At 38.0% G+C, this 12,240-nt stretch overlaps 1 protein-coding gene across 1 annotated transcript; it reads right to left on the minus strand.

The window, feature by feature from the left end:
- Positions 1 to 3,593: 3,593 nt before the first annotated feature.
- On the minus strand, positions 3,594 to 10,335 carry srd5a2a (steroid-5-alpha-reductase, alpha polypeptide 2a). The gene is made up of 5 exons (XM_056456535.1): positions 9,985 to 10,335; positions 6,721 to 6,884; positions 5,969 to 6,070; positions 5,269 to 5,419; positions 3,594 to 3,859 (listed from the first exon to the last, which is right to left on the minus strand). Exons 1-5 carry the CDS (start codon positions 10,257 to 10,259, stop codon positions 3,793 to 3,795), a joined length of 759 nt encoding a protein of 252 aa, XP_056312510.1. The 5' UTR covers positions 10,260 to 10,335; the 3' UTR covers positions 3,594 to 3,792.
- Positions 10,336 to 12,240: the final 1,905 nt, after the last annotated feature.

Below are 12,240 nucleotides of genomic sequence, written 5' to 3' on the forward strand. Positions count from 1 at the left end.
TAAAGGTATTAATAATGTAATAATGTTCATTTTCTTGCATAAACTGAATTTATTTTTGTTTCATAAGAATGTATGCTTCATAGCCACGTTTATTAAAGGGAGAGATCACCCAAAAGTCATTATTTACTCACATTTGACTTTTATGAGTTTCTTTTTTCTTTTAAACACAAAAGTAGATATTTTGAAGAATGTTGAAAACCTGTAACCATTGACGTCCATAGTATTTGTTCATGCTATTGTCAGTGGTTGCATGTTCATTGTTGACAGCTGTTATTTTGACATATTTTGGTCAAATGAAATTGAAAGTTTTCTATAACTCTACACTCTACACTCTTTTTTGGTGACGTATCTTATTTTGACATATTTTAGGAAAATGCTGTGAACCTTTTTTCAAAATTTTGCAATACATTCTGGGCAAATTGACTACCTTTCATTATGTTCTGGGCTGTTTTTGCTCCAATAACTTCCATTTTAATGACATTTTATGATTGCAAAGCCATGACAGAGGTCTTGTGCTCAGACTTTAAGTGGTTTAAAGGTATTAATGGTGTAATAATGTCCATTTTCTTGCATAAACTGAATTTATTTTTGTTTCATGAGAATGTATGCATCATAGCCACGTTTATTAAAGGGAGAGATCACCCAAAAGTCTGTCTTTATTTACTCACATTTGACTTTTATGAGTTTCTTTTTTCTTTTAAACACAAAAGAAGATATTTTGAAAAATGTTGGAAACCCGTAACCATTGACCAAAGTATTTGTTGTTCAAACTATTAAAGTCAATGGTTGCTTGTTTTTTGGTGACAGCTTATTTTGGCAAAATGGTTTGAAAATTTTCCAAAATTCAGTAAAACTGCAAATTGACTACCTTTTTGATATGCTGGTGGCTGTTTTTATCCCATTGACTATCATTATAATAACTTTTTTGAGTTCAAAGCTATGACCACGTATAATCATGCAATCTTGATTGTTGCTGGTCTTCCCTCTTGGGAAGAGATAAAATGTTTAAATATTACTGTTGATCATCGTTTGCTGTGCAAAAAAAACGTAGTTTCTGGCTTAATTCTATGGTTCTATGGCATAAGTCTCAAACTTAATTCCTAGAGGGCCGCAGCTCTGCACAGTTTTGCTTTAACCCTAACCAAACACAGCTGATGCAACTAATTAAGGTGTTCAAGACTCTTGAACACTCTTCTATTTGGATTAGCTTTGTTTTAATAGGGTTGGAGCAAAACTGTGCAGAGCTGCGGCCCTCCAGGAATTGAGTTAGAGACCTGTGTTCTATGGAGTGTAGTTTATGATAGTGTAAGAGACTTTTTGATAGGACTTAACACTTGGCATCTCAGCTCTCAGACCATTGTAAGCATAGTAAGTGTATTTATGCACACACACTGTGTTGTTTTTACTCCATGGAGCTTCAAATAAAAGCCAGAAACTTTTTTTGCAAAGGGTTAATGTTGCCAACTGATAATCAACATTATGTTGGGGCAAAAGTAGAATGAAAGGGTTGTCAATTTGAACAGTACACAAGGGTTAATAATATAATGTCATTGCTGATTTTATCAATCACAAATTATGACAGTTTTAGCTTAAAATCTTCTATCTCTTTAACTGGTGTGTGTGTGTGTGTGTGTGTGTGTGTGTGTGTGTGTGTGTGTGTGTGTGTGTGTAATCTGTTATCAGTCACTCAGGTTCATGTCTCTGGTTGTAGTTGTGTACATGTGAATATGAATGAACGCATGTGCTGCTCTTTCCTCTGCATGGTGAAAGGTGTGTGTTTTGTCTTATCTGTGAAGATAAGAAGACTTTCTTAGTAATGTCAGATTTGGTCAAAGTGTAGAGAGTGCAGGATTACGATGGCAGTTTTCTGCTTCTCCTGGGCAAATTTGCCACACATTCTTGTTTAAATTATATTTTATATTGTTATGTTTTTGTTTTCATTTAAATCTTTTAGTCTGTGTGTTGTGTTTGTAAGGCCTTGTTAAACTAGTAGTTTTCATTTTTATCCCAGCTTTATGTAAATCTGATTAAGCTAAATAAAAATGAGCTTGGTATGAACTAAATTTAAGTTTTACACAAGTAATAGTTCTTTTTTTTTGTAGAAACATTTGTACAATTGTAAATGTGTCCTTTTAAGAATTTTTTTAAATATATTTATTTATTAATTTTTTTTTTACTTCTATCCTGGGTGATTCACACTTGAAGGATTTAAAGCCGGCAGCTAGCTCTCTGTAGCTCTCACATGGTCGCCAACTGAAGCTAAGCAGTTCTGAGGCCAGTCAGTACCTGGATGGAAGACCACACTGGAAAGCTAGTTTGCTGCCGGAAGTGGTGTTATTGGGGCCAGCAGGGGGCGCTCAACCTGTGGTCTGTGTGGGTCCTAATGCCCCTATATATATATATATATATATATATATATATATATATATATATATATATATATATATATATATATATATATATAGGACCTTGTGCTGGGAATTAGCACCTTAGTTACCTTAGTGCTATGTATCAACGCTCAAACCACTAGGCTATTGGCGTTGACGTAACGCCCCAGTATATTGATGTGGACAATATACTGCTCAGTGAGCGCCGTCTTTCGGATGAGATGTTAAACCAAGGTCCTGACTCTCTGTGGTCGTTTAAAATCCCAGGATGTCCTCTGAAAAAGAGTAGAGGTTTAACCCCGGCATCCTGACCAAATTTGCCCACTGACCTCTGTGCAGTCTGGCACAGTATGGCTGCATCGCATCATCCAGGTGGATGCTGCACACTGGTGGTGGAGGAGGTGATCCCACCCCCCTTTGTAAAGCCCTTGTAAAGTGTCCTGAAAAGCGCTATAAAAATAAAAGGAATTATTATTATTAATAATTTAAATATATTGCTTAAGGGGGCTAATAATTATGACCTTAAAATGATTTTTAAAAATTTAAAACTGCTTTTATTCTAGCTGAAATAAAACAAATAAGACTTTCTTTTGAAGAAAAAATATTATAGGAAATCCTGTGAAAAGTTCATTGCTCTGTTAAACATCATTTGGGAAATATTTTAAAAAGAAAAATCACAGGAGGGCGAATCATTTTGACTTTATATTAACTGTATATTAAAAATAGCTTCTATATTTTAGTATTTGGTAGCGGAGTTATTAAAACCTTCACTGTTGGCTAAAAGTCAAGTCTAGTAATCTTCTCGCTTGCATTTGCAGGTCCCGTATCGCTCCTCCTTTCCTGAAAACCCTTCTGGGCACCAAGGAGATGAGAACCCACAGCTGGCTCAGGAAGAACTGGTTTTGGGTTGCCGGAGGTGCATTCGCTGGGATTCATTTCTGCACGTGGATCATGCAGAAGGCCATGAAGAATTCAGTACAGTCTGAACGGCAGCTCAAAAACAAGGCAGATCCAGGAGAGTAGAAAATACATGAGTGTCTTATCACAGTTCATTTAAGTGCATTAAAGTCTGTCGGGTGACAGAAATGCACTGTTTCTGATGCACACAAGATGAGACTTAATCTCTGAAATCAAATCTACTGATTATAAATGATGAAGGAATGAATAATTTAATGAGGGAAAAACACTTTTGTAGTGACACTTGAGTGGTTGTAATCATTTATTACTGATCAGTTGTTTTTGTGAGTGTAGATCGGTTAGCGTTGTTCACTTTATACAGATGTAAAGATGTATTTAAAAAAAATAAATACAAGGAATGTAGAAATGTCTCTGTCTTATATATGACTAGGAGAGTTAAAACATCACTGCACTTATTTTAGGATGTGTTTCTTTTTTAGATTTCTTATTATAACAGGAAAGGGATCACTGCCTTTCTTGATTTGGGGTAATCCTTAAATTTCTCCAAGTAATACCTGTTGGGGAAAAAGAGGAGGTTTTAGTAACTGTTATGTTTTGTCAGTTTAGTGGCTTCGCACGAGTTCAAACGTATGAAAATGTGTGATTTTTTTTTTTTTTTAAAAAGGAGGCGTGGCACCAAACCCCACCCCTAAACCCAACCGTCATTGCAGAATGAGCAAATCATACTAAATTGTACAAATGAGATCATACAATTTTATACGAATTAGCCGCTAAATCATAAAGTTACGTATTGCCATGAGATCGTGTTTTCAGGGTCATATATTTACAGTGGAGAATATAAGTTTTGAATATGTCACAATTTTTCTCGGAAAACATTTCTAAAGGTGCTGCTGACTTGAAATTTTCACCAGATGTTGATAACCAAATCAATATATGCAATGAAAACAAATCTAATTAGTTTACAAATTAATTTGTGTAATACGATTAATTAGATATAATATTTTCTATTGGAGGCGGTTCATTCCTCTGTGGCGACCCCAGATTAATAAAGGGACTAAGCCGAAAAGAAAATGAATGAATTTTCTATTGGATTCGAGTCAGGTGATTGGCTGGGCCATTCTATAGCTTGATTTTCTTTCTCTGAAAGCATTTGAGAATCTCCTTGGCTGTGTTTTGGATCATGGTCTTGCTGAAATGTCCACTGTGGTTTTCATCCTCCTGCTCATGTAGATGTTGGACTGAAGCAGCGAATATTCATTTACACTGAGGAAGGGCAGAGGGCTACTGAAGAACAACTGAGAGATTTCAGCTGCTGTCTGGGCTTTCACTGCCTTCCTACACCTCCCTTTCTTTATGTGTTCAATACTTTTTCCCTGCGTAATTTCATATAGTTTTATTTGCATATATGGATTTCTTTGGCTGTTATCAACATCCAGTGAAAATGTGAAGAAGTTTATCTGTAATTTCTTTAAAGCTACATTTAGTTATAATAGGGTTTTTCATGATCTGAAAGTGCTCTTTATTATATCTTTATATCTCTTTCTATTTTTTTTTTAAATAATTTTGGATATTATAATTTTTTTAGATCTCATACAAGTACATTTTGTGCAGTAATATCACTCAAATTATTTTTGCTGCTTGTTCAAACTATTTAATACAAGTTGTAACACAATTTGTAAGGTTTTTTGGGACAACTTAATTGTTTAATGTTGAATTCAGTTCAATTTGTGAAAACAATTAAGTTAACTTGATATATGATGGTACAACATGAGGAAACCTAATCACCTAGTTAACCTAATCATTTTTACTAAATTAAGTGGATTGAATTTAAAACAATTAAATTGTCCCCCCCAAAAAACATACGAGTTTAAACATTTTAAATAAATACTTTGAACAAGCAACAAAAGTAATTTTTAATGCATGTTTATTCTAGTATTCAGGAGCAGGATTGTTTGTGCAGCACCTGTGATGATGGTAGGCTCGAGGCCCGATGGAGCAGATGGTAAACAAGGCGAAGGAGAAAGCAGGAAATGACCAGCTGGCCAGGGCGTATCCGCACCATTCAACAATCTCCCCGAAGAAGTTAGCGCCGGACACCAGCTCAAACAGTCCTCCTAAACGTATGTCATTAGATAGAGAGAAAAAATGATCAAGAATATGTTGATGTTGGCTTGAGAAATCCATTTGAAGAAGTTCATTAATAAAATTATTAATAATATTATCATTATTAGTAGTAGTAGTATTAATAAAAAGCAGTTCAGATAGATTGTTGCTATGGTACTTGGTGCAATGGTTGCTAGAGAGCTGCTTAAAGTCAAAGACTATTGAATACACAAGACATGTCACTCGTATGATTTTGAATGGGGAAAACTGTAAGGCTCAGTATGGCGAACAATGCCCCGCCAGTTCCTCAGGGTTGCTTTTGTTGTTGGTAGGATATTAAATGCAGTTGCTAGACTTTACTATACAGTTGCTAGTATGTATTATTGTATGTGTTTCAAATAGTTCGAGAGATCGATCAATAAATGAATATTTTGTAGATTGGCTGTTTAAATTTTAGAAGAAAGGGAGAGAATAAGTCACATTTTTACATACAGTTCTATTCCTGAATCAGTTTGACGTAAGAATATAACAACATGAGCTGGTCGTGAAGACATACTGACCTCTAGGGATTTTATAGCTGACCTCTCCAGGTTTCCTCAGGTTTCGTAAAATATAGTCACTGTGGATATTGATGGCCATTCCACAGAAAAACACCAACAAACCTGTAAGAAACATTTGTTTTTATTGAGTATGGAGTGTTTATGTGAGTTGAAACCAATGTTGGGTTTAATTAGTTACTGTAATTATATTACTTTTCCATTGAAAATGTAGAGTAAGGGATTGCTTTTCATTTTTAATTTGATTATGGTTACAGCGACATGGTGGCGCAATGTGTCCCTTATTTATCAGGGGTAGCCACAGTGGAATGAACCATCAACTATTCCTGCATGTGTTTTACACAGCGGATACCCTTCCAGCTGCAACCTAGTACTGGGAAATATCCATACACACTTATTCACACACACACACACTATGGCAAATTTAGTTTATTCAATTCACCTATAGTGCACGAAACTGGAGCACTCGGAGGAAACCCACGACAACACGGGGAGAACATGCAAACTCCACACATAAATGCCAACTGGCCCAGCCGGGAATCGAACCAGCGACCTTCTTGCTGTGAGGCGACAGTGCTAACCACTGAGCCATCGTCACCCTTTACTAAATTTCAGACAAAGTAATTCTAAAAGTAGCTTAAACACAATTTGAATCAGTAATTAATTTGAGTTTTGAAGTAACCAATGCGGCAGCGGCCTTCACTGACTGCGTGTGAGTGAGTGATTTATTAGATGAAAGAGAAGTGATGCTGTACCGGTGATGAAGCGTGTGTCTGTGAGCCAGTCGCTGCTGTAATGTGTGCAGTGCAGCATGTAGTGACCCTGCAGAAAGCCATTGATGGAGCAGAAGACCACCGCACTGACCACAATATGGAGAGGAGATGGACGGCCTTTAGTCAGCAGCGAATACACAAACGTCCTGCAAGAACAACAGATACGAGGATTGACTTTCATTCTGGAGGATGCTCATTTCGACTGACATGTGAGTACTCAATTTTTTACATAAATTCATCTTTGTCCGGGACATGGGGGCATAGTCCCTCCAGCATGTCATGGGTCTTCCCCGAGGCCTCCTCCCGGTGGGACATGCCTGGAACACCTCCCTAGGTAGGCGTCCAGGAGGCATCTGAAACAGATACTCGAGCCACCTCAGCTGACTTCTCTCGATGTGGAGGAGCAGCGGCTCTACTTCGAGCTCCTCCTGGGTGACAGAGCTTCTCACCCCATTTAAAAAGGTGCGCCCTGCCGCCCTGGGAAGGAAACTCATTTTGGCCGCTTGTATCTGAGGTCTTGTCCTTTCAGGCATGACCCAAAGCTCATGACCATAGGTGAGAGTAGGACTGTAGATTGACCGGTAAATCAAAAGCTTTGTCTCTCGGCTCAGCTCCTTCTTTAACACAAAAGACCGGTACATAGACTGCATTACTGCTGCCGCTGCACCAAACCACCTGTCAATCTCACGTTCCATCCTTCTCTCACTCGTGAACAAAACCCCAAGATACTTGAACTCCTCCTGGGGTAAAGACTTTCCTCCATCCTGGAGATGGCACCATGGCCTCGGAGGTGTTGATTCACATCCCAGCCGCGTCACACTTGGCAGCACCCCAGTGCATGCTGAAGGTCCATGTTCGATGAAGCCAACAGAAGAACATCGTCTGCGAATAACAGAGATTAAATCCTGTGGTCCCCGAACCGGACCCCCTCCTGCCCAAGGCTGTGCAAAGAAATTATGAACAGAATTGGTGACAGGGCAGCCCTGCCGGAGTCCAACATGCACTGCAAACAAGTCTGACTTATTGCGGCAATGCGAACCAAACTCCTACTCTGTTCATACAGGAATGAGACGGCCCTTAACAGAGCGCCTCTGACCCCATACTCCCAGAGCACCCTCCACAGAATGCCACGAGGGACATGGTCGAATGCCACAAAACACATGTGGACTGGTTGGGTATACCCCTATGAACCCTCAAGTACCCTGGAAAGAGTATAGAGCTGGTCCAGTGTACCACGGCCTGGACGAAAACCGAATTGTTCCTCCTGGATCCTAGGTTTAACAATCGGCCGGATCCTTCTCTCCAGTACCCTGGCATAGGGCACAAGCACGCTTCAGCATGGTTCAAGGCAACTGTACCTAGTGTGAGTACGCCCTTAGGCAACAGGTTAACTCACTTTTTTAAAGTAAAGTCAACTTTATCACTTTAGGCAGCAGGTTTGCTCCCTTTTATTGAGTCAACTTTGTCATTTTTTAGGCAACATTTTTACATTTTTTAAGTAAAGTCAACTTTTTTGCTTTTTGGGCAACAGGTTTTCTCACTTTAAGTAAAGTCAACTATCACTATTTAGGCAACAGGTTTACTCACTTTAAGTAAAGTCAACTATCACTATTTAGGCAACAGGTTTACTCACTTTAAGTAAAGTCAACTATCACTATTTAGGCAACAGGTTTACTCACTTTAAGTAAAGTCAACTATCACTATTTAGGCAACAGGTTTACTCACTTTAAGTAAAGTCAACTATCACTATTTAGGCAACAGGTTTACTCACTTTAAGTAGAGTCAACTTTATACATTTTTAGACAACCGGTTTACTCAGTATTTTAAGTAGAGTCAATTTTGTTGCTTTTCAGGAAAGAGATTCACTCACTTTTTTTTACGTCACCTTTATCGCTTTTTAGGCAATAGGTTTGCTCACTTTTATAGTAGTATAGTATAGTCAACTTTGTCACTTTTTTGGCAACATTTTTACTTACTTTTTTAGGTAAAGTCAGCTGTATCGCTTTTAGGTAACAAGTTTACAAATTTTTTAAATTAAAGTCAACTTTGTTGCTTTTCAGGAAAGACATTCACTCACTTTTTTAACGTCAACTTTATTGCTTTTTAGGCAACAGGTTTGCTCAATTTTATCAAGTATAGTCAACTTTGTCACATTTTAGGCAACAGGTTTACTCACTTTTTTAAGTAAAGTCAACTTTATTGCTTTTTAAGCAACAGGTTTACTCATGTTTTTTAAGTATAGTCAACTTTGTCAGATTTTAGGCAACAGGTTTACTCACGTTTTTTAATTAAAGTCAACTTTATTGCTTTTTAGGCTACAAGTTTACTCATTTTCTTTAAGCATCTCAAACCACTGTAAATGTTTTTATATGCTCACAGAATACATCATTAATTCATCACATCATCCATCTTTAATTGCAGCGATTCGGTTGCATCTGCTTCATTTAGCAACAAGGGAAAGGAAGTGAAGTAATTTTCTTTTTGCAGATGAATAGAGCGGAAACCATTGACCTCATATTCTCATATCCTTCCTATTCGTTTTTCATAACGGAGCTGCTCTGTAACTGAAAGTGAAGATATTTCTGCTTTATACTGTAACCTGCAAAATCTAAAGACTGACAGATGATATGTCAACTGTTGAACTTTAGACATCCAAAGTACATTTGCACAGGTCACTATGACATAAATCATTCATGTTTTTGCATGCATGCTACTCACAATGAAATCAGTTGTACTACTAAATATCTAATAATAATAATGCATTTTATTTATATTGTATAATTATAACTGTATAACGGTACTTATTCATACCATAATACAAAAAATATTAATAAAAAGCAAAACAAAAACTGAAATATGAACAATCTTAACTCAAACTTGACCTTGATTAATGATCATAAACAATTTTCAAACAGTTTTAAACTCTCTTATCCTTAATCCTGGTTGTTTTGATGTAATATTTTCTGAATAATTTACTTGTGAACTTGACCGTCGACTCTAAAATATTTCAGATAATTCATAAAGTCTAATTTAAATGCTATTTTGTAATATATAATATTGTTGTCTACATAGTTTGCTTTTGAAATTGACCATCTACACTTTGATAACTATAATATTTATCACAGATTAATTATTATATTACAACGTTGTTTACAAGATCTGAGACACTCTAGAACATTCTCTGAAAAAATAAATAAATCTGTATATCTATGGTATCATATATGTGTGAAATGTGAGATTCATTACCTTTGAAAGTAGTGCAAGCAAAAAGTGCAGAACAGAATGTGTTTTCCAACGCCTGGCAAACTTTCGGTTGCAAAAAACAACAGCACGGGCACTAAGAATGATGGAAGTTCCTGTATAAACCAGCCTGCCCTGGCAGGGACCATCACCCCAGGGGATTTTGTGTCCACATAGCGTCCGTACGCCGTTTGCGTGGTCAGTTGTTTCAGAAGGTAAAGCAATCCACCGACTACAAAAGCCCAGCTGCCAAAGTTAACAGTGTTTTCCTGGCAGAGCATTGCTGTGTGTGTGTGTGTGCGTGCGTGTTTCTCAATGCCCTGCTGCGTTCTCCGTCTTGTTATGTGCCGTGAAAGTGACACCACTCTGATGTAAAATCATAAGGTTCCTCCCACGATGATTTATTGGTTCTGGCATGAAATGTACAAGTGCACATAAACAACTGCAGTTAATAAATGACTTCAGTCATGTATGAAGAACGTACTGTCAGCTCGGAGACTCTGGTGGGCTGGGAGCGGTCCCTAAAAGATCGGGACGTTCTGGCAAAGACTGCTGAAATACAAGTCTTATCTAGTCACATATTTGATGGGTAAGAGCTGAGTGTTGTAGTAATGATGTTGTGGATGATTGATAGGTGACGTCATGCAGGCTGTGTTCTCCATTTCTTTCTGTTTTTACTACAGCAATTTGGAAATGGGTGGCACGGTGGCTCAATGGTTAGCACTGTTGCCTCACAGCAAGAAGGTCGTTGGTACAAGTTCTGTGTGGAGTTTGCATGTTCTTCCTGTGTTGGTGTGGCTTTCCTCCGGGTGCTCCGGTTTCCACCACAGTCCAAACACATGCGCTATATGTAAATTGAATAAGCTAAATTGGCCGTAGTGTATGTGTGTGTGTGTGAATGAGTGTGTATGGGTGTTTCCCAGTACTGGGTTGCGGCTGAAAGGGCATCCGCTATGTATAACATATGCTGGAATAGTTGGCGGTTCATTCATCTAACACAGAGGTCGGGAACCTTTTTTTTAGCAAAGAGCCGTTTCTGATGTTTTTGGCAAATGCATTTTTTTAAAGACCCACGTGACTTTATATATATGACTTTATTAATCAGGGGTCGCCACAGCGGAATGAACCGCCAACTTATCCAGCATATGTTTTACATAGCGGAGAGTAGGACTGGGAAACATCCATACACACTGATTCACACACACACACACTATGGACAATTTGTGTTCGGACTGTGGGGGAAACCAGAGCACCAGGAGAGATAGATTGTATCCTATTCCTCTTATACTCCTCCACCTACTCTTTTCTCATACTCTTCTACTCCACCTACTCATCTGTTTCATTTTATTTTACTCCACCTCTCCTCTACTCCACCTACTACTCCTTCTCATTTTGTTCTTCTCATCCTTCTCCTTATCTAGTCCACCTACTACTCCTTTTCTACTCCTTCACCTGCTCCTCCTCCTTATTTTCCTTTACTCCTGTTTTACTCCACCTACTACTACTACTACTCCTCATTTTTCTTCTACTCGTCCTTTAATCCACCTACCCTCCTTTTCTCTTACTACTCCTTTTCTACTCCTCTACCTACAACTCCTTTTCATTTTTCTCTTACTCCTCCTGCTTCTATTCCTCTATTTCATTTTTCTCATACTCTTCTATTTCACCCATTCTTCTCTCATTTTCTTTTACTCCTACTCTCCTCCAACTCCTTTTCATTTTTTCTTACTCCTCTACTCTCCCTCCTCATTTTGTCCTACTTATCCTTCTCCTCCTCATCTACTCCACCTACTCCTCCTTTTCATTTTTCTCCTACTACTCCTCTACTCCTCAACCTACAGTATTTCTCTTTCTCATATTCTCTTCCTCGTCCTCTACTCTTCTGTATCATTTTCTCCTACTACTCCTTTTCTACATCTCCACCTGCTCCTCCTCCTTATTTTCTTTTACTCATCTTCTACTCAACCTACTTCTTTTCATACTCCTACTCCTCCTCCTCAATTACTCCGCCTAGTCCTCCTATTCATTTTCAACTACTACTTCTCTACTCCTCCACTACTCCTACTACTTATCCTCCTCATTTTCTCTTCTTACTCCTCTACTCCTCCTTTTCTTTTTGCATACTTCTCCACCTACAACAACTTTTCATTTTGTCTCACTCCATCTTCTACTCCACATACTCCTTATTTTCTCTTACTACTCCTCCTCTACTCCTCCTCCTTTTAATTTTTTCTCTACCTGTTCCTCTTGTCCTGTCCACTC

Source organism: Danio aesculapii, chromosome 1 (genome assembly GCF_903798145.1).
Source record: "Danio aesculapii chromosome 1, fDanAes4.1, whole genome shotgun sequence".
Taxonomy (NCBI): Eukaryota; Metazoa; Chordata; class Actinopteri; order Cypriniformes; family Danionidae; genus Danio; species Danio aesculapii.

Coding starts and splice junctions, on each gene's coding strand:
- srd5a2a (XM_056456535.1), bottom strand. CDS start 10,259: ATGCTCTGCCAGGAAAACACTGTTAACTTTGGCAGCTGGGCTTTTGTA. Junction 6,885..9,984: donor TGCTTGCACTACTTTCAAAG/GTAATGAATCTC, acceptor TTGTTCTTGCAG/GACGTTTGTGTATTCGCTGC. Junction 6,071..6,720: donor AGACACACGCTTCATCACCG/GTACAGCATCAC, acceptor TGTTTCTTACAG/GTTTGTTGGTGTTTTTCTGT.